The sequence below is a fragment of the Myotis daubentonii genome, chromosome 10 (assembly GCF_963259705.1).
Source record: "Myotis daubentonii chromosome 10, mMyoDau2.1, whole genome shotgun sequence".
NCBI classification, from domain to species: domain Eukaryota; kingdom Metazoa; phylum Chordata; class Mammalia; order Chiroptera; family Vespertilionidae; genus Myotis; species Myotis daubentonii.
This window is the reverse complement of record NC_081849.1, coordinates 86,303,168-86,324,883: the sequence shown is the minus strand read 5'-3', so window position 1 is coordinate 86,324,883 and position 21,716 is coordinate 86,303,168. Positions and strand designations below refer to the sequence as shown.

Sequence of the window (21,716 nt, the reverse complement as noted above, 5' to 3'; positions counted from 1 at the left end):
CGAGCTCAAAAGGTTCGCCATCACTGCCCTACAGCCGTGGTCGGCAAACTGCGGTTCATGAGCCACATGCGGCTCTTTGGCTCCTTGAGTGTGGCTCTTCCTAGGCCTTAGGAGGACCCTAATTAAGTTAATAACAATGTACCTACCTATATAGTTCAAGTTTAAAAAATTTGGCTCTCAAGAGAAATGTCAATCGTAGTGTTGATATTTGGCTCTGTTGACTAATGAGTTTGCTGACCACTGCCCTAGAGCAGTTACCAAGCGGGTCTCTTGCTTTGGGGGTCACCACAGGGACTTGTTAGAGCCACCTCATGGACAGGGATGGGGGCCAGGGCCCCACACACAATGGGCTGGGAAGACAGGTGGGGCCAGGCGCCCCTTGGGCAGCGTTTGTGCGTCTCGGCCCTGAGTGAGCGCTGGGCACGCGGGCCACGCTGGACGCAAGGTGGGGGAGATGCCTTTATTGCCGGAGCGGACGCTTCACTTGGCCTTGCCCTGGGCAGCCACAGCCTCCATGGCCTTGCGAACGGTCTCCTCGTCGCCCAGGAACCGCAGGGGCTTGGTGGGCTTCAGGGCGTGGTCCAGCTCGTACACAATGGGGATCCCCGTGGGCAGGTTCAGCTCCATGATCGCCTGCTCCGACATCCCTGGGTGGGAGGAACCAAAGGCCTCAACCCTGCTGGCCTGCCCACCAGCTGCTGACCTTTGCGAGCCAGGGCTGGCCGGCCGGCACGGCCTCCCTGCCAACCGCGGGGCTGGAGACGTGTGCCTGAGAAGGTCAGAGCAGACCGGAGACGAGGCTACAGAAATAGCCAGCAAAGCCAAGGGCTGGCCCAGTGTGGACTCCGGCCAGATGGCCAGTGCTTGGTCCAGTTGGGACATTAGCCTTTCTGTTACGGGGAGTGCTAAGGTGGGGCTTCCCGAGCAGGGGAGCAGGGGTGCTGCTGCCCAACAGGGTGGGCGAGGGACAGCAGGGGGTCCCTGGGGCCGCGGCGGGCAGAGGCTGTGCCAGGCAGAAGGCTGTGTTTTCTGAGGAAACTCGACCCGACTGCCTCCCGCCGGCCCAGCCTGGAATAGCTCGCCCTTTGGTATTTCCACCCCCAGGAAGCGAGGAGTCGAGTTCCCAGCAGTGGAGATCCCAGCATGCTGGCACGAGGGGGCATCGTCTGTCCGCCTGCTGGGCTCGGTGCCCACTGAGGGGTCTGCGGGACCTGGCATCCTGGGCAGGACAGGAGCTGGCCAGGCCTCCGGGCCGGCCTGTCTGCTCTGGCAGCTGCCCACCACCCCACCTCCCTTCCTCTCTTCTTGATCCCAAACTTGAAGGCCATCAGAGGCTAACAGACCGTCCCGCTGTCTGGAACTCCTGGAGGGCCAGGTCCTGTCAGGGTCGTTCGCCAAGGAAGCCCCAGGAGAGCCGCCGTGCGCTTCAGCAGGAGCCTAGCTGTGAGCCTGGGGTCTGCAGGCTGCTGCACAACTGCACCCTCTGGAGTGGTCTCACCTCTGCCTGAGTGGGTGGAGCTGGGGCAGGGGCAGGGCTTTGCCCTGGGCCCACGTCCAGCAGCCAGCAGTACCAGAGCAGTGATGGCAAACCTGTGACACGCGTGTCAGAGGTGACACGCGAACTCATTGTTTTGGTTGATTATGCATTTAAATATGTAAAATAAATATCAAAAACATAAGTCTTTGTTTTACTCTGGTTGCAAATATCAAAAAATTTCTACATGTGACACAGCACCAGAGTGAAGTTAGGGTTTTTCAAAACGCTGACACGCCGAGCTCGGAAGGTTCGCCGTCACGGCCCCAGAAGGTGGTCGAGGCCCACCAAGTGACACGACTGGACCAGGGACACACAGCAAAGCCGGGTTTGGAGCCAGACAGCCCTGCTTTTCCTGGCAAGACCCACCCCAGCACCCCCACCTGCCCAGGGCGCACGTCCAGGAAGCTGGGTGGCTCGGGGCCTCAGCCCCTGTGCAGGGCCTGGCCTGGGTCAGAGTGGGAGGCCTTTCCACCTTCAGTCTTCAGAAGGGAACGACACAGTGTCCCCGTACATGCACAGAAATGCAACCAAAATCCTACAAAGCTGTTTGCTACATGGTTTGCCCAACCCTCCCTTTTCAATTCCATTGGAAAGCTCCTCCCTGGCCCTGAGGCCTGCAGAGCTGCCTCAGCCAGGCAGTGGGCACCTGCTGAAATGCGAGCTGGGCAGGTTCAGGGCCCGGGGTCACTCTCCCACCCCACCCACGTCCCACGTGAGGTGGGCCTCACCTTCCAGGTGCTTGACGATGCCCCGCAGGCTGTTCCCGTGGGCAGCGATGAGCACCCTCTTGCCGGCCTTGATCTGGGGGGCGATCTCCTCGTTCCAGAAGGGCAGGGCCCGGGCGATGGTGTCCTTGAGGCTCTCACAGGTGGGCAGTTCCCCAGGCTTCAGGCCTGCGTACCGGCGCTCCTGGGGGTGTCCACAGCACAGTTCACATTCCCAGCAGCCGGCCCCCCACCTGGCCGCCCCTTCCCAAGGCCCCTGGCCCCAGGCTTGCCCTCGGGCACCCTGAGTGGCCCACCTTGCTGATGATGCTGTAGTAAGGGTGCTTCTCGTCCATGGGGGGAGGCGGGATGTCGAAGGAGCGCCTCCAGATCTTCACCTGCTCCTCCCCGTGCTTGGCGGCCGTCTCCGCCTTGTTGAGGCCCGTCAGGCCCCCGTAGTGCCGCTCGTTGAGACGCCAGGTGCGCACCACCGGCAGCCACATCTGGTCCGTGCCTTCCAGGATGGTCCAGAGTGTGCGGATGGCCCGCTTCAGCACCGACGTGTAGCAGATGTCAAACTCCATCTTGGCATCCTTGACGGCCTGGGCCCCCCGCCTGGCCTCCTCGGCCCCCTTCTCACTCAGCTCCGCGTCAAACCAGCCGCAGAAGCGGTTCTCCTGGTTCCAGGTGCTCTCGCCATGCCGGACCATCACCAGGCGGTGGGTGGACATGGCTGCGGTGCTGGGGACCGTGGCAGGCTCCCGAGGAGGACAGCTGCCTCTGCCCTGGCACCAGCTTTATAACAGTTCCTCCCCACCCCCACCCGGCCAACTGCCAATCTGCATTCCAGACCGACAGGCAGCCGCAGGTGGCCAGCAGCAAACGCTCCGACTCTCAGGGGAGGGTGGGCCGAGATGGACTTAAAATAGTTCCACAGCCACTATGTCCAGAGCCCAGGGGGTGTGGGGGCGGACACGGCTGCTGGGCAGGGCTGGGCGTGAAGGACGGAAGCCCTGGCCTGGACCAGCCTGAGGGGTGGGCACAGCGGAAACAAGGTCTCTCCAGGGACCCCCCTCCCAGGGGCCTGGCACACGACACAGGCACAAAGTCTCCCCTCCCCCCTACCCCCCACCCCCACCCCGGCTTCCTCCTGTCCCTGCGCACAGCTGGGAGCCCACCCGCATGCTGTGAGGAAGCACCTGGAGTCAAGGGGGGCTGTGCAGGTGTGTGCACTGTGCGTACGTGCCTGTGTGCTGCACTCATGTCTGTGTTGCATGTGCCTGCATGTGTGCATGGGCCTATGTGTGAATGTACACGTGTGTGGACTGTGTTGTTTAAGCCCAAACTTTCCTCATCTTCTGTCTGGATGATCTACCCATGGTGGAGAGGGGAGTTCGGAAGTCCTGCTGGTCTGTACCCCGTCCTTTCTCCCTCGGGTCTGGTAGTGTGTGCTCATCTATGTCGGTGCCCCTGTGTTACGTTCTCTTGCTGGATTGACCCCTTTATTATGTAACCACCTTCTCTGTCCCCTTAGAGACTTTGGATAAAGCCGGTTTTGTCTGATGTAGGTATAGTCCTGCTCCTTTTGGCTTCCATTTGCATGAAGTATTGTTTTCCATCCCTTCACTTTCTCAGTGTGTCCTTAAAGCTGAAGCGAATCGCTCACAGGCAGCACACAGGTGGGTCTTGTTTTTATAATCTATTCAGCTGCTCTGCTATATAGATATATTATTACATATATATAAAATTGATTTCAGGGAGAGAGAGGGAGATAGAAACATCAACGATGAGAATCATTGATTGGCTGTCTACTCACGCCCCACACTGGGGATCGAGCCTGCAACCCAGACATGTGCCCTGAACCAGGAATCAAACTGTGACCTCCTGGTTCCTAGGTTGATAGTCAACCGCTGAGCCATGTTGGTCGAGCTCTACATCTTTTGATTAGAGAATTTAGCCCATTTACATTTGACGTAATCACTGCTATTTGATTAATTTCTCCTAGTTGTTTTGTGATTCCTTGGTTTCTTCCTTGGCCTCTTGCTCTCTTCCTGTGACGTATCTTGTTCTGCAGTGGAACACCTGGATTGCGCTGTATGTACCTGTTATAGGTTCTGGCTTTGTAGCTACCATGAGGCTTACATGGAACATCTTATAACAGTCTATTTTAGGTGGAGAACAACTTAACTCTGAACACATACTATATTGATTTTCAGAGAGAAAAACATCAATTTGTTGTTCCACTTATTTATGCTTTCATTGGTTGCTTCTTGTATGTGCCCTGACCAGGGATCGAAACTACAATTCGGTGTATTGGGACGATGCTCTAACCAACTGAGCTACCTGGCCAGGGCCTATAGTATTCATTTAAAAAAAAAAAAAAAAAAAAAAAGAGGGCATGTAACATGGAGAAGGTGTAGAACTGAGAACTCAATGTTTTGACTTTGAAAATTATTTTTTGTTCCATTGACCCCATCTTGTACACATGGTTCTCTCAAACACTGAATTGCTAGAAGACATAACATTTATTTCATTGCAACCTGAAAATACTTCCACAGCACAGAGAGCTCTCACTGAATGGCAGTGGCACCGACTTGTCAGGGTGGCTCCTTGGACTGAGTCGTTGTATAGGGCCCCCCACAAAGAATGCACAGCCATGCACCCTGGGGACCATTGAGCTGAGAGTCCTCTGAACAGGAAGCGGGAGGAAGGTTCCTCTGGGCACAAACAGGCCGGTGGCTGCCTGATCAGGGTACAACCCGTGCACCCAAAATTGAGGTGCTGTGAGAGGGAACTTGCCAGCCCCACAGATGTTGCTCCCATCAGAGAAAATAATTTCTTTTGAAACACATCTCCTTCCATTTCTTTATTTTTTATTTTTATTTTTTTCCTTCCATTTTTCATAGGAAGCACAGCTCCATTATGATCTACGGGCCACGGTGGTGCCTGCAGTCCTCTGTTGACGGAACTGTCACGTGCGGCCACAACGGTACTAACAGTGAAGGACTGAAATCAGGAACATGATGGTCTTGGCCACGGCCGTTAGGTGAGAAAAGGAAATAAAAGGCACCCGCTGTGGAGAGCGGCTACAGCGTTTGGACAGGTTCAAGCCTCGGACTAATGAGAGGGCACAGTCCTCCCAGCACCATTACAGCCAAAGGCTACAGTTGTAAGCTTGACCTTATGGCCCGAACCTGTGGCCCCACCTGGCAGAGTGAAGTGGGCTGCAGGAGGTGCAGCAAGGAAACAGAGCTTGATCAGGTGCATGTAACTGCGTAGATTCGAAACCGGGGAGAACGTTGTAACCACGCCCTTGGCTTGCTTCGTGGCATCTGGCTATAAAGACTTGGCTTATAGGCTGTGGCACTGTCTCTCCATCAGAGAGGACAGCGTCCCACCCAGCCTCAGCTTTCTTCTCTTGTCTGTCTTTTCTAAATCCTTCACGGCCCCCTCTCAGGTTCACCCATGGCCGTGCTGGCGCAGCACAACCCACAACGCTCTCTCTCTGTGCAGGAGGCATGGCCTTGTATGTAGGAAACCATAAGGAATCCTCCAAAAGGTGATCAGATGTAATAAAAAGTTCAGCAAGGTTCCACGATAAAAAATCAACTGTATGTCTACACACTATTGAACAATCAGAAGGCAAAATAAAATCCACTTAACATCAAAATAAAATACTTACTAATAAATTTAATAATTTATTAAAGTTTATAAATTTTTAATATAAACTCATTCTGAAAACTTTAAAGCATCACTAAAACTAAAGGAGATCTAAATAAACAGAGAGGTACTTGTGTTTATGGATTGGAAGACAGTACTGTAACCATGGCAATACTCTCCAGATGCCCAGCTCACCCTTCAGGACCCCAGGGTCACACAGCCATGGGGCCCACCTCACCAACAGCGGGTGGTGAGGCGCCCTAGCCCCCACCCCGACCCCTCCACCCCCTCGCACATCAACACTTTCAGAAAACAGCCTGGTTTGCTCCATGTTATCATTTCATTGCATCTTGGGCAGGGTGTGCATGGGGGAGTGGGGGTGCACAGGGGCTCCCCCAGGAGGGTGAGGGTTGCAGCAACCTCTCCGGCCTGCAGATGGTCAGTGTCCAAGGGCATCCATGATCTGGCTGCCTGAGCAGCCCCCATCCTGAGGAGTGGCTGAGGGCCGAAGAGGGGATTAGGCGTTTCTCTGCTCTGGGGGAAGGTACGCCAGGCCCAGATGTCTGAAGATGTCCTCCTCGGCAGCCGCTTGGAAAAAGGTCTTCTGCAACAGAGTGTGGGCCTTGGTGCTGGGCCCTCCACCATGCGGCTCCCCTCAGGACCCTCTCTGTCGGGTCCAGGACCACCTGCCTTCTGCCCCGGCCACATACCTGCTCCGGGTCAAACAGCCCATAGCTGTTCAGCCACAGACCCCGCTCCTTCCGGCTAAATCTGCGGAGCTCCCGCTCAAAATGCTGGAGGGAAGAGAAGCATCAGCAGGGCCACAGCCCGGCCCCCGGCCCCCGGCCCCCGGCCCCCAGCCCCACGCGCACTGCCTACCTTGGAGCCAGTCCAGCCCAGCAGGGCAAAGGGGAACTGGCTGATGGGGGCGACCACCAGGTCCACACGCACAGCCTTCCAGGAGGGGTGGGGACTCCAGGTCCCCCCCTTGGCTGTCCCTGGGGGCCTTGGCAGGCGAAATATGCAGAAGCTCTGCTCAAAGATGTCCATGGAGTGGCCCTTCGGGACCAGGCGGGCAGGGTCTCCACTGGAGCTGCGCTGATGCTGCTGATACAGGACAAGGCCCTGGGGTGGGGGAGGGGCAGGTGTGACCTACTGTCCACGCAGCTGGAGGGCGGGGCCCAGCAGCTCCCTGGAGGGCAGGGAAGCGCTCACCTGCTGCTCCAAGTAGTGCATCACCCTGGGCAGCAGCCCCACCTCCTGGCCCTCCTCGGGGTGGGTGATGAGGAAGTCCACGTCATGGCCCTGCAACTTCCCCCTGAGGGTCGGGTCTGACATCCAGGCAGCCCAGGGACAGGGTCTCCCATTCCCTCGAGACCCTTGCGTGTGGGAGGTCCACCGCAGTGGCCGCCCGGAGCCCAGCCACATGCACACCACCTTACCTCCGGAAGCCACCAGCCAGTGTGACGGTGGCCCCAGGAAGGGCCCACCCTACGGCCGCCTCCACCACCTGCCGCAGGGCCTCGGCATCTGGCCGCTGGACGGGGCTGCTCAGGTCCTGGTAGTGCTGGAGGCCTGTGGGCACGGTCGGCTGCTCTGACCCACCCACCACCTCTCTACCCTCCTCTCCACCACCCCTCCTCCCTTTCAAACAGCAAACTTTTATTTAGAGATGACTGCAGATTCACGGGCAGTTGAAAGAAATCAGAGGTCCCCTGGGCCCTCCCCCAGCTCCCTGACCTCAATCTTAGACCATAGTGTGCTGACGACGCTGGCCTCGGGGTGAGGCGGGGCCGGAGCCGATAAAAGGCACAAGGAAGACAGACGCTCCACCTCTGAGGGGCAAGCACCGTCTCCCCCGTGACTCCCTCGTCCCTCTGCTCTGACCCCACCGGCAGCCTCAGCTCTCGGGGTGCGAACCTTCAGGCCCAAGCGGGGAGCCCACAGTGCTCTCTGCTGCTGGGTCAGTCTCTGCACCTGCTTCCAGACGTCGTCCAGCGTCCGCAGGCCTTCCCGGTACCACTGGTCAGCAGTCCTCACTCCGACCCCGAAGATCCGGGTGAAGAGCTGTTGGGAGGGTGAGGGCAGCCGCTGGGTCGCCCCACACCCCGGTCCCCTCCTCCAGGAGAGGTCTCGCCCAGAACCTGCACTGTCACCAGCCACCTTGCAGCGGCTGAAACCCACCACGGCCTTTCTTCTCCTTCACAAGCGCAAACACAAAGGCTGCGGGAGGCAGGGGGCTGGGGGAACACCGACCTGGCCCAGCCTGGGGTCAGCACAGAATCCAGGCCAGTGGGGAGGACCCTACCGGAGCCGACCTCTCCCTGACCCTGGCCCCAGCAAGTCACTGGCCTCTTACAGCTCGCTGGCTGGGTAGGCACCCACCCTCGGCCAGCCACTCAGGGCCCCTCCCTGGTAATTCCTGGAACTAAACCAGGTCAGGCCATGCAGTGGTGAGCTGCACCGTGGGGCAGGAGCACCTTCTGGGCCACACCTGACCAGTGAGGCACAGGCGGAGGAAGTCCCCAGCCCTGCTTCCTGCAGACCCGCTTCAGCCGGCCCTTCAGGCTGTGCAGACCATCCTTTCCTTGATCCCCTAACCAAAGGCGTGCGCTGGCTCACTGTCACCAACAGAAACCTCACAGAAAAACACTGAGAATAACCTAATCATATTGTTTATAAAATAACTGTTCGCATACTTCCCTGCAGGCTCAGATGCACTCTGGGGTGCCCACAGGGAGGCAGACGGCTCTGTCCTCTGTCCACGCTTCCCCACTCACTAGCTCCTACCTGAGCCCCTCCATCCTTCACACGTGGCTCCCCCCTCCTCAAAGCCCCCCTTGGTCCTCATAACATCTGGGCAACCCCAGGGCAGCAATGACCCCGCCTGTCCGGGAAGCCCTACTGCCCACAGGTGGCCCATCTGACCACCTCTGGCCACAAAGGCAGGCGTCCAAGCAGCAGGAGGGACTCTGGGACACGGACAGCTCCGCATCAGACCAGAGGTGAGGGGCAAAGGACCGGTGCTCCGTGGGCCAGGTGGGCCACACCAGGAAATGAAAGTGCAAGCTCAGGACAGACAGTCCAGTGAGCGCTCCTTCGTCCTCTCACCTTCTGCTGAGGGCCACGGAGCCGGCCACACACCGGAGGCCAGTCCGTCAGCAGCCCGACAAGGCCAGGCCGTGCTGGGTGATCGAGAACATTCCTGTGCTCAAAACAAGCTTCTCCCTGTGGTCTGTTTGGCTGCCTCATGCGAATCAGACATCAGCTGCCACTTCCTCAGAGGGCCCCTCTGACCTGTGGGTGGGTCCCTGGGGAGGACTGGGTGTGCCCCGCCGGGGTTGCCCGTGTACCTTCATGCTCTGGTACCGCTCTGAGCGCTGGACTCGCTCCACCTCCTCACACACTCCGTGTTCCAGCAGCTCCTGTGGCCGAGACAAAGCAAAGCCCAGCCTGACCACAGAGCAGACCCCACGCTCAGCAGGGGCCGTCGGGGTCAGGATCTGAGGGACTTGCAAATGGAGACTGTGCCCCAGAGCTTCTCCCTCAGATAAGTCGCAGTTTATGTAAATAATTACCTTTAAAACATAGGTGATGAACTCAAGGCCACTTCATTTAAAAGCAAACTGAATTCAAAAGCCTCTTTTGCCATGATGTCCTCTCCCGTGACATGCACAAAAGCACGGCTTTCCTCAAACGCTGCACTTAGACAGGTGTTCCCACTCAGGCTGCTCTGCCACATCCTGGACAGTGTGGGCCGATGCCAGCAGTGCCCGAGACCAGCCTGCAGCCCGAGTCCTCTCAGCCGCCCTGGGCAGGTGCTGTGGCCCTCATTCACATGAGGTGTCCGGGTGGAGGGTGGCACGCTGGACGGGAAGCCTGCGGCTCCTCCCCAGCTGGGCTGCACAGAGCCAGATGCTGTCACCAGGCTCCAGCCTCCCTGGCACCCACCTGCACTCACTGCTCAGTGTGGTGAGCACGCACCTGGATGACCCTGCAGGAGTGTTCTCCGAAATGGGGCAGGCCCTGCAGCTGGCTCGGGGCTGTGACGGGGCAGGGCAGCGCCTTGAGCACGGAGGCTGCTCTGGAGTAGGAAAGGAGGCGGCCCTCGCTGCCTTCAAAGCCCGCGGCTTCTGCCAGCATCTCCAGCGCCTCCTGCAAGGAGGGGCCCTTCGTGAGGGCAGGGTGGGTGGGGAGCCTCACCCACCCCTCCAGCTTCAACCCCCCTGTCCCCGAGGCTGGGACAGAGCAGAGTGGGGAGTGCTCACAGGAGCAGGCCTGGCCCCAGCTCAGGGGGGCTGGATCCCCTGGCTCACCGAGAGGCTGGTGTTGTGGTGTGTGAGGGGCGTGGGACGCTGGCAGGCATAGAGTGGCATCCACACTGGGTTTGGCAGCACCTCCCTCGGCACAGCCACCTAGGGACAAGCAATGCACAGGCCACTTGGAAGCTTCAGGACTGGCAGCCCCCGAGGTCTTGCCTCGCCTGGGCAGTCACCTGGGCTCTCGGGTGCACCGGACAGGAGGCCCGCTCTGGGGGGACGAGCCTACTGGGGGCTACAAACAAGTGGCCCCGAAGAAACTGAAAGCAGAAGGCAGGATGGCCTGTCATGGCGACCCGGGCAGAGCCCTCACCGCCCACCTCATCTGGACACGCCTGTCCGGCACCTGCCCAACTCAGCTTCCACCTGCTGGGCCATTCTCTGTGCCCGACTAATCCTCCACCCAGCTCACCTGCAGGCGGTGCCGGCCCTCCACAGGGACCGGCTGCCCAGCTGCCATGCTCTCTGTGAACCAGCTCACGTCCAGCAGGGCCGGGGGGGTGCCACCTGGGGGCGGGGCCGGCCTGCTCTCCTGCCAGCGGGCGGCCTCCTCGGCTGAGGTCTGCTCCATCACCACGTGTGTCACCTCGGAGCTGGGCAGAGGGAAAGAGCCCTTGCCCAGGCCTGCCGCCCTCCGGCTTCACTCCGCACCTGAGCCTCGGCTCAGCCAGGGGAGCGCTGTTCATCCTTCAAGCGTCACCTGGTCAGGTAGGCGGCCCCGCCCCCGGCCGGCGACCTGCCGCGACCCCGCACCTGTAGGCGTCCAGCACGCGGAAGCCCTTGGAGAGCGCCAGGCGCGAGAGGAAGGCCCGGCGGCTGCGGCCCATGCGCGGCTCCGCCAAGTAGATGGCGACGCCGGGGAAGCGCGCCGCGGAGGAGACGGCGCAGGGGGTCCCGACCCGCGCCTGCCGCCGTCTCGGAAGCATCGGGCCTGGGCGGCGGGCGGCGCGGGCAGAAGGCGGCGGGCGGCGGGCGGCGGGCAGGGGGCAGGGGGCAGGGGGCGGCGGGCGGCGGGCAGGCGGCGGGGGGAAGGAAGGCGATGGGAACCGACTGGAAGGGGAAGCGGCGCGGGCCTCCACGGAGGGACAGGCTCCGCCCCATGCAAATGAGGGTTCGGCGGGGCGCCAGAGGACACGCCCCTATGCAAATAGCACCGTAGGACACGCCTCCTTTTAAGGGCGGCGCGGGGTCCGGCAAGGCTCAGCGGCTGCTTCCAACCGGGAGGTTTTCAGCTGAATGGCGTTGGGACAGCGGGCGGCCATCGGGGAGAATGGAAGTCGGGGTCCTCCCTCACTCCTCACACCAAAATAAGATCCAGCTGGGTCAAACGAAGAAGGTTCTGGAAAGGCGGTGAATGTTTTTATTGTCCAAGTGTCACCATAAACCTGAAACACGGGAAGAAAAGAATGATAGTCTTGACTACATACAAGTTTAAAATTTAAAAGGATCCCAGAGGAAAGTGTCTGTGGCACATTTTGAAGTTAAGTCTAATTCATGTAATTATGAAATTGTCCACAGATAAATAAGGAACAATGATCTAATGGAAAAAATGGCAAGAGCAGCAATAGGCAAGTCACAGAAGAAACGTTGCTCGTAAACGTATGCCATGTTGCCTGACCTGCCCAATCATCGTGCACACACAGGCGAGACAAGCCCACCTGCCGCCTTGTCGAGCGTTTAAACACTTAATCACACGTGTTGAAGGTGTGAGGGAATTGGCAATTTGTGGGAGGTCTTTTTGAAAGCCAGTTCGGCAACCATATCCAATTAAAAAAAAAAAATCACAGCCAGCAATTCCTCTTCCAAGATTGGGATTTCACTGAATCTACAGATGGGGTTGGGAAAGCTGACGTCTTGGAGATACTGAGCGTTCCTGCTTGAGGCACTACTGTCTCTCCTGCTTGAGGCACTACGTTTTGGAGTCTCTTGGTTAGAGCAGTGTAGCAGACTAGGTGGGAGAGGCCAGATGGGACCGGCCTCAGCCTTCTCCTCCATCACCCCACATGCAGCAGGCACGGGGCTGAGGGAGGCAGGTGCCTCGCCCAGGGCTCAGCCTCCCACACCAGCTCCTAGCCTGCCCTCCTGAGTCCCCGAACACACACCCAGGAGGCTCTGTAAAGGGTGGGAGCCTTGGTCGGTTCCACCCCTCTGGTGGGTTCCACCTCTTTTCAGGGAGCAGCCCTCTATCCTCTGAGAAAACCATTTCCTTTTCTTCTAATGTCCACTCTCTCTGGCCAGGGAACCTGGGTTCTGTCCTGGGGGGCAGAGGCAGCTTTTAATGATCCATCACACGTGAGTATTTAAAGCACTGAGCAACTTGCAAAACTGAGGAACACAGGGCTTCCACAGGTGCAGTGAGGTTTTGTGAGGGTGAGGAGAGCCTCAGTGCCCACTGCGTGGAGGCCTGGGCACCAGCGGACAAGGTCATGGATGGAATGCTCCTCTCCCTGGACCACCAGGTCACTGTCCAGCCAGATAGGAAGCTAAGACCTCAGGGCCCCTATTTCCAAAAACCCTGGCTTGGGGTTCCCAAGTGCCTATGTCCCCAGCCTCCTGCTCCCCACACCAAGACCACCCCCAAAAAATCAGAGAGGGTCCCCAGATGAGCTCCTTGCTGGCCCTTCCGGCTGCCCTGAGGGTTGCCATCCCCCTCCCTGTCCCATGCTATGCTGTCTCATCCTGTGTTTTGGATTAATTTTACCCAGATGTATGAGTTTGTATTTTCCAAGATGAATCTGATTCAGCTATTTCCTGTTCCCACGTCCAGCTCCTCGTGGTCCCTGCGGGTCATTTTTCAGAGCTCGTGACCTTCAGGGAGCACCGTCTTTGCGGTTCACATCAGTGCTGTTGGCGCAGCCCTTGGCCTGCGGGGCCTGGCCGCTGCTGGGCTCTCGGGCCAGCCCTCCAGGTTCCTGTCTTCTGTGGCCTGCTTGCCAGCAGCGTTGCAGCGACACGTGGTCGGACTGCTGATGCTGCTGGATCGAGCTCCTGAGGGCCGCTGCGCCCAGCGTGCTGGCCGCTGGTGCCGGCCGTGCCTTCCTGAGCGATCCCCACATCACTGAGGGCTGGGTTACCTGGTATGTCAGTCAGCTAGGCCGACATAATAAAATACCACGAACCGGTGGCTTCAACAACAGAAACTTGTGTCTCATCGTTTTGGAGACTGGAAGTCTGGGACCAAGGTGCTGGCAAGGCAGTTTCATTCAGAGGCCTCCCCTCTTGGCTTGGAGGTGGCCACCGTCTCTCTCACACGGCCTCTGTGCAGGTGTGGAGACAGAGATCTCTTCCTCTTCTAAGGCCACCAGTCCTATCAAATTAGGCCCCCACCTTTATGACCTCATTTAATCTATTAGCCCCTAGAGCCCCACCTCCAAATATAGTCACATTGAGGTCCAACATAGGAATTTGGGGGCACACAGTTCAGTCCATAGTACCTGGTGTATTTGTGTCCCAGGGGTGCTATCCAAATTTCCACAAACTAGCTGGCTTAAAACAATAGACATTTATTCTCTCCCAGGTCTGGAGGCCAGAGTCTAAGATGAAAGTGTTGAAAGACCTCCCACAAACACTTCCTGCCTCTTCCAGCTTCCGGTGGCTCCTGGGGGTTCCTGGGCTGTGGCTGAGCCCTCAGTCTCTGCCCCATTCCTCATGGCTGCCTCCTCCGTTTCTTTAAAAAAAAAAATTTCTCTTTATTGATTTTTAGATAGAGAGGAAGGAAGAGGGATAGAGACATAGAAACATTCATAAGAGAGAATCATCAATCAGCTGCCTCCTGCACACTCCACTGGGGATTGAGGCCGCAACCCGAGCATGTGCCCTGACCAGGAGTCGAACCATGAGCACCTGGTTCATAGGTCAATGCTCAACCACTGAGAAACACTGGCCGGTCCCGTCTCGTTTCTTATAAAGGTACCCGTCATTTGATCGAGGACCCACCCTAATTCAGGATGACCTCATCTTGAAATTCTTCATTACATGTGCAAAGATCTTTATTCCAAATAAGGTCGAATTCAAGGATCCACATGAACATGAATCTGAGGGGCCACCATTCACCCTGCTACCCTGCTACCCTGACCCAGGTTCAGCTCTGGACTCTGTGGTAGATTCCAAATGTCTTTAAGCAAGTGCCTATGCACATAACGAGGTCAGTGCTCTCTGCCAGGCACTGTTCTAGGCACTTCCCAGGCATCAGTGAGCTCACTGAGGCCCAGACCATTCCTGTCCATGGATGACATCCACGTGCCCATTGTAATTTACTAGGGAGGAGATGGAGACGCAGAGAGGTCAAGTATCTTGCCTGAGATTGCACAGCTAGGGAACAGCAGTGTGACCTTGTCTTGGAGCAACACAGCTGTGCTCTCCTCTCTCACACAGCACTTCTGACGCTGATGTGCAGGCTTTCCACACGTAACAACTCTGTGCCACCAGCCAGGTGGTAATAAGGGAACCAGTGTGGTTTGGATAGGATATAAATTAAGATAAACTCTGTGGCAGAAAATGTTATGATGAAGAATATTTGGAGTAAAATTAGTATAGTGACATATAATTTCATGTCTGGGCTTCTTTGGCCAGGGGCAATTGACTAGCAGTAATTGTAAGTGGTAATAAGTGGTTCGTGTAAGTAGTGGGGTGGATAGAGAATCTAAAAATGCTGGGGTCCAACCCCAGCAGGTCCAGGGGTCCCCAAAGGTGTGGACGGAGTCGGCGAAGAAGGAATGACACGGAGACAACGTTCAGTTGATCAGCAGCCTAGCCAGGATCTCCAGCGAAGTTCTGGTTAGGATCTCCAGCCAGGTTCTGTGTCCATGTTCTCTTGCTAGGTTCTCCAGCCAGGTTTTCCAGGTTCTCCAGCCAGGTTCAGTCACCAGGTTCTAGTCAGGTTCTCTTGCCATGTTCTATCCAGGTTCTGTAGCCAGTTTCTGTCCAGGATCTTTTGCCATGTTCTCTCCAGCGAAGTTCTTCTGTCTCTAGGTTCTGTGTCTAGGTTCTGTGTAGGTTCTGTGTCTAGGTTCTGTGTCTAGGTTCTTCCAGAACCCAGTCCCGGAAGCAAGTTGCTGGACCACCCCGTGTCCAGCCCGGTAGACAGGAGCCACGCACTGGTATGTGCCCCTGCGGCCTTGCAAGCCCGGCAGCACCAGCTCGTGCGGAAAGTGGCATCTGAAATGACACCGAGCGGCCAGCAGGGGGTGCTCTTGGCCCTCGTGGCTCTCCGAGCCCTCAGAGACCAGTCCATCACAGTTTCCTCCCCATTGTCTGGCCATTGGGCTCCATGTTCTCTGTTGTTCCTGAATAAACCGATTTTGCTGGAGAAATATTTGTTTAGGTCAACAGTGGGATCAGGCACCACCACCTCACATCTGGTCCGTCACCAAACCTGGTGGGGGGGGATCCTTGTCCCACTCCCCACACACTCCCTCCTGGGGCCCGTCAGTCACCCCCAAGTCCATGCTGCCCAGTGCGTGCCCAGCTGTCCACGGAGCAGGCCCCACGCTAGCCTCCCCTCCCTCCCCTGTCACGGTTCCTCCCAGGCCCCTCAGCTCCCACCTTCCAGCTCCCAACCAGTGGCTCTGCTGGCTCCTCCCTCCACATCTACGGGCCAGGATCGAGGGCCCTGCCCAGCCTCGTCCCTAGGCCAACACCCTGCACCCACAGCCCCTGCACCCACAGCCCCTGCACCACAGGCCCTGGCCTCTCTGTCTACACTCAGCTGCAGGCAGCCCCATGGCCCACAGGACAGAACTCAACCAAGTGCAGGGTTCCCAGAGAAACGGAACCTAAAGGATATAGAGAGAGATTTATTATGAAGGATTGGCCACATGATTATGGAGCGGTCTGCTGTCTGTAAGCCGGGGGCCCAGGAAATCTGGTGGTCCAAACCCAGAAGCCTGAGATCCAGGGACTGACATCTCCCCCCACCCCCCACCCCCCCCCCCACACACACACTGGCATCTGCTTTCTCAGCTCACGGATTCAGATTTCAGATGAGGGCCTCTCCCCCACAGCTGCCCGGGGTCCCTGACCGCCCAGTGGGTGCACTTTAGCTGCCACAGTGGGTTTCTACTCTTTGCAGCCCAGTGGTCCTGCATGAGAGCAGTTCCCAGCCCCGCCCACACTGGGACGTCGTTTCATCTTTGATCTAGGAAAGTAGTGGTCAGCATATTTTAATTTGCATTTTCATGCCTTTTAGTAGGTCAACATGTTTGCATGGTTACTGTTCACTGATGCTTCTCCTTCTGTGAATGGCCTAAATGGGTCTCATAGCTCACTTTTAAAAAGTAGGAACAATGCCGAAACCGGTTTGGCTCAGTGGATAGAGCGTCAGCCTGCGGACTGAAAGGTCCCAGGTTTGATTCCGGTCAAGGGCATGTACCTGGGTTGCGGGCATATCCCCAGTAGGAGATGTGCAGGAGGCAGCTGATCGATGTTCCGCTCTCATCGATGTTTCTAACTCTCTATCTCTCTCCCTTCCTCTCTGTAAAAAATCAATAAAATATATTTTAAAAAAAATAGGAACAAAATCAAATTGGCTGGAAAGGTGTAAAGAACTTTATTTAACATTTTTCCTTTACCAAGACTTTCTATTTTTCAGGCATAACTTCTCAGGTTTATCACAGGGAATCCTGGTGCCGTTTCACAAGGCAGAGGTGGTGCCGTTGTTACCCACTATCCAGAGGAGAGAAACCGAGGCTCAGGCCTTGGCCAGCTCCTAAAATGCTCACCTCTGACCTAGAGGTTGCAATTCCTTTCCTGTGGTTTTGTTTGCCTTTTAATTTCATTTTCAGTATATTTTAAACAGAAAGCTACAGTTGTATGCAAGCAAAATTCTTCATCTTTTTTTTTCCTTCTACAGCCTCTGCTTAGAATATAAACACAGAGTCCTGTTTTCTTTTAATACATTGATGTTCTCTTTAACTCCTGCATCTAACCTTCGGGAGTGCATGGAGATGACGGGGTGATCTTTGGTTCAGGAGACCCCGTCTGGAGCTGAAAACCCTCCTTTATCCACCCATGGACTCACACAGGTCTCCTCACGCTTCCTCCCACACCCCTGTCTTCCGGCTGCTGAATTACTCACGGCCCTGGAAGCCAGCCTCCCGCCCCCTCAGCCAGGCGGCCCCCCTCCCCACGGCTGCGGTGACCCCCCACTCTCCCCAGGGGCTGGGTCCTGTGGTGAGTGGAAGGAATTTGGGTGAACTCTGCTCGCTCAGCAGTCTGGGCCTGGGGAGCCGGGCGGGGGCACTGACAGTGGAAAATCACAAGTGGTTTTCAAGTTGTCAGAAACCAAGGAAATTGTTCTGCCGGTTGTGCACATGGCAAGACATCGTCCCGTCCGTCCGGAGACCCCAGGGCCCCTGGCTCAGGAACCACCTCCTTGTGGGCCCCAATAGCCAGGCTGCAGACAAGGGTTGCTTCTAGCCCCTCCCACCAGAGGGAGGGGCAGAGGGCAGGGCAGGCCTGGGTCCTCCCGAGTTCTGGAGACAGACCCAGGACTTTAGGAGGCTGGGATGGGCTGGGGCTTGACCCTGGAGCCTGCTGTCCAGAGCCGCGGATCCTGGGTCTCCACCCCCGAGTCACGCTGGGGAGCGGGGCCACGGAGGAAGGCACTTCGCGGGACCCACTTGCCGTCTCAGTATCATGGCTTCCCTCCCGCTGGGGCCTGGCCTCCAGTGACTGAGCTGCTGCCTCCAAGGCCCGAGCACCCAGGACAGTCTCCTCCAGGCCTCCCAGACCCTGTTCCTCTCAGTCCCTCAGAACTCGGCACACTGGCCCTGCTAGCTGGTGAGGTCCCACCTCTGCCCAGGCTGAGGCACCAGCAGGAGGGGCTGGTGCCCCGTGGCCCGATGGCCCGAGTCTAGGGACCCTGAATGCAGAGAGCGTTCGGTCTGGCCTCAGAGGCCTCACCTAACTCCTTCCGTCACTGAGGTGCTATGAGCTGGACAGGTCACTTCTCGCTGGGCCTCGGTTTCCTCACTGAGCCATGGGGAGGAGGTGCCCGCACTCAGGAGCATCAATCGCTGCCCATGTGCTGCCCACGTGCCGGGGCCTGCGCTGGAGACTGACGTGGGGACTCAGCCTGGGGCAGAGACCCCAAGGCAGGACTCCATTCCGGGGCCAGTGCCCCCCTGAATCCTCTGTCCCAGGGCCCCTCGCTGACTCCTGTGCCCTCCTCCTGACCCTCCAGGGGGAGGCTGCATCTCTGGGCACCTTGCTGACTGCTCTGGAGAGACCGGCCCCATGACAAACGAGCCACCAGGGACTCGTGCCAATGGCCTGGGACCCAGGTGAGGAGGCTGCTGCCACTGGAGAGGGCGTGGGCGGGGGTAGGGGGTGGAGGGTGCTGATTCTTCTCACTTTCCAGCCACAATGGCGTGAAATGGGTGGCAGCTCCTGGCAGGGTGGCCTGGGACTCTGGAAGCTGAGGTATGGCATCCGGCTTGCAGAGATTTCTGGGAAACCTCTCACATGGGGGCAGGGATGACTTCCCTGCGGGGGTCAGTAGAGGATCTTCATGGAGAGGCCCCTGGGCTCGGGACCTGTCCTCCAGCCTCTGCATTCCCTGGGTGCCGGGAGATGGAGGCTCCAGGAGCAGGCCCAGCCCCTCCCAGCTTCCTGGAGCTCACAGCTGGGATGGGACTGACCCTCAGGCCTCCCGGTCCCAGCTGGGCCTGCTTGATGAGGAGCGTGCAGGTGGGGCAGAGGGTCCACCAGGGTCACACCCGGAGCCCCTGGCCCCTCACAGGTGAGGGAGGAGCTGCTCACTCATTACGGCTTCTGAGAGGGGGAGGAAGCAGGAAGCCTGTGGTGGGGATGGGTAGCTGTTCTGTCTGCAGTGTGAGCAAGTCAGTCTGTCTCAGCAGCCCCTCCCTGTCTGTGGGCCTGGCCCCGCATAGCGGGAAGAGGGTGGGTTCCATTCCTGCTCACTCCAGTGCGGGAGCTTCAGGCTCTGCCGGGGTGGGGGGAGGGGCATGAGGTAAGGCAGCCCTGGTGCCCGTGTGCCAGCTTTGCCTAGGTGCCCCCTTTGCCCCGCTCTGCAGCCTGCGGGGCCTCGGACTGCACAGCCTCTGAGATGACTCTGTCCCCATCCCTGGGTCGGGGAACCCCCCCTGGCTCCCCAATGAGTCTCCTTCCCCCTCGGGGAGCAGCAAGGGTAGATCTGCCTGAGTGGCCTGTTACCTTCCCTCCCTGACAAGCCAGTTCTGCTTCGGTCCCTCAGGCAGACCCTCCCTAGGAGGGAGGAAGCTGGAGGGGGGTTCCTAGGGTGCCCAGCAGACCCCCAGACTGGCCCACAGAGTCCTTAGACAAGGACACAGATGCTCTGCCTAGGGGTGGGCACTGGGCCCTGGAAGGGTGAGCAGCAGCCACGGGGGCAGGAGCCTCCCACCCCCACCTGCCTCTCCCCGGGGAGTTGGTTTCGCTGCTGCCTTCCTGCACCCAGACACAGCCTGGGTCTGAGGGGCTGTGGTGTGGTCCTAAAGCTAAGGGGGTCTCAGTCCCCCCCACGTACCTGGCATGGAGAGCAGTCACCCCTCCTCTCCACCTGCCCAGACCCTCAGGGTGAAGGACCCCCCCACTCCCTGGCCCCCACCAGGATCCAGGGCACCCAGGAGGCCGTTGCTCATGTTCCTGTTGGTGAGTCACTGTGGCTGAGAAAAAGGCTCTTTCTATTCCTTCCTAATGCTTTCATGGCTTCTATTTTCCCTGGCAGAGCTTGCGGGCCCAAATCTGATCCATGTGGGAGCCAGCTGAGCCGGCCTGGAGGAGTGACGCTCCCCAGCCTCGGCCTCCCTGCCTCCCACTCCGCAGGGGCCAGAGAGCAGATTCCATGAGAGCCTGAGCAGTGTGATTCGAGGCTCACAGAGGACATGCATGGTTAGAGCTGGCTTCATCCGCCTGCTGCCAGGCCAGCCTGGGACACATGGCAGAGCGGGCACAGCCAGGAGTAAGTAAGGCCTGATGGGGGCTGCGAGCCCAGCACACTTGTCTCCCAGGGAGATGGTCCTGAAGTTGTACGAGGCGTAGCTAAGCAGGACCTGTCCAACCTGCACTCAAGGACACAGGTGAGGAGCAGCAGGTGACACGGCCGTCAGAGGGCCCAGCTCTGACACAGTCCCACTGCCTTGTTAAGTCAGTACAAGGCTGCCCGGCCAGCGTGGCTCAGTGGTTGAGCATCAATCTATGAACCAGGAGGTCAGGGTTTGATTTCCCGTCAGGGCACATGCCCAGGTTTTGGACTCGATCCCCAATAGGGGGCGTGCAGAAGGCAGCCGATCCATGATTCTCTCTCATCATTGATGTTTCTATCTCTCTCTCCCTCTCCCTTCCTCTCTGAAATCAATAAAAATATTTATTTTTTAAAATGCAAGTACCTGGCTGAGCCAGTGGGAAGCGAAGGAAGGGCCTGGCAAGGAGGAGGTGAGCGATGGCAAAGCCCTCCTGGTCCTGCTCCAAGTCCCAGGCACAGCCAGCAGCCCGTCCCACAGCTGCTGCTGGCTCTAGCTGCCCAGGGCCCTGCGGGGCCCAGGTACGGCCGGGCCTGTGTTCTGGGTTCTAGTAAAAGGAGAGGAAGGAGAGAATGGCTGTCTGGCACGTCACCTGGCAGAGAGCAGTGGGTCCATAGAGGTGAGGCTATGTCCACTGTGGGAAATAGTGAGAGAAATGGGGTGGGGGAGCCTATGTCCCATTTGGGTGGCACCTAACGGGCACATCCCATGGAGCCTCCCGGGTAAAGGCACACTCTCCCCAGCTGGTCGCCTCCTCTGGGCACAGTCTGCCTCTGCCCTTGAGGCCCCATGTCTTCCACAGGGAGCTGGGCTCACAGGTGTGGCCCCTAACACCCGCCCTTGATCTGACCTGGCGTCACCGGAGGCTGTGCCATCCGCTCAAGAGAGGCCCCAGCCTGCCACCTCCTGGCCAGGTTCTTCACTGGGGTCCAGGCACCCTTCCCGGCTGCTGGGAGTGCCGGGGTGGGCAAGAACCCTTTGCACCTGTATGGAGATCGCTGTGTGAGTGTCACGTTTTTACACACACACACACACACACACACACACACACACACACACACACACACACACCGAGACAGTCTATTCCTGTGATTTATACAGACAACCTCATAAAAAGGCTCTTCCCCAACATGCTCCGTCTCTGCCCTTCTCCAAGCGTGACCTGCTGGGCCAGGACCTGAGACGGAGCGGGACCCTCACCTGGGGCTCCCACCCCAGCAGAGCAGCTCTCCTGCGTTCAGGAGAGCAGGGCGCCCCTGGGAGGCGCAGGGCCGGCTGCCATGGGCCTGGGAGATCAGCTGAGGCCCGAACGACAGAGCTGCCAGCCCCGGGCTCCAGAGAGTTGGAAACACGGGTGGCCAGGCGCCCACAGGACCCTCCGGTAGCTGAGATGGGAGGGTCCCGGAGGCCAGAGTTCGCGCTTGGCTCTGCTACTCGCGTTGCCGGTTCCCTCCAGTGGGCGCGGTGGTACCTGGCGTCCTGATCCCGCGGGACC

General features: G+C 58.3%; 2 protein-coding genes across 3 annotated transcripts; both read right to left on the bottom strand.

The window, feature by feature from the left end:
- Positions 1-446: 446 nt before the first annotated feature.
- On the bottom strand, positions 447-3,029 carry PGAM2 (phosphoglycerate mutase 2). The gene is made up of 3 exons (XM_059656009.1): positions 2,559-3,029; positions 2,266-2,446; positions 447-647 (listed from the first exon to the last, which is right to left on the bottom strand). Exons 1-3 carry the CDS (start codon positions 2,970-2,972, stop codon positions 481-483), a joined length of 762 nt encoding a protein of 253 aa, XP_059511992.1. The 5' UTR covers positions 2,973-3,029; the 3' UTR covers positions 447-480.
- A 2,892-nt stretch (positions 3,030-5,921) lies between these two features.
- On the bottom strand, positions 5,922-11,272 carry POLM (DNA polymerase mu). Of its 2 annotated transcripts, XM_059656007.1 has the most exons (11): positions 10,974-11,259; positions 10,633-10,813; positions 10,218-10,316; positions 9,886-10,056; positions 9,255-9,326; positions 7,851-7,968; positions 7,344-7,479; positions 7,117-7,219; positions 6,781-7,026; positions 6,612-6,695; positions 5,923-6,505 (listed from the first exon to the last, which is right to left on the bottom strand). In XM_059656007.1, exons 1-11 carry the CDS (start codon positions 11,144-11,146, stop codon positions 6,419-6,421), a joined length of 1,470 nt encoding a protein of 489 aa, XP_059511990.1. In that variant the 5' UTR covers positions 11,147-11,259; the 3' UTR covers positions 5,923-6,418. The 2 variants fall into 2 exon arrangements, with proteins under 2 accessions (XP_059511991.1, XP_059511990.1); XM_059656008.1 differs by lacking the exon at positions 7,117-7,219 and having other exon boundaries at positions 5,922-6,505; positions 7,344-7,476; positions 7,847-7,968; positions 10,974-11,272.
- Positions 11,273-21,716: the final 10,444 nt, after the last annotated feature.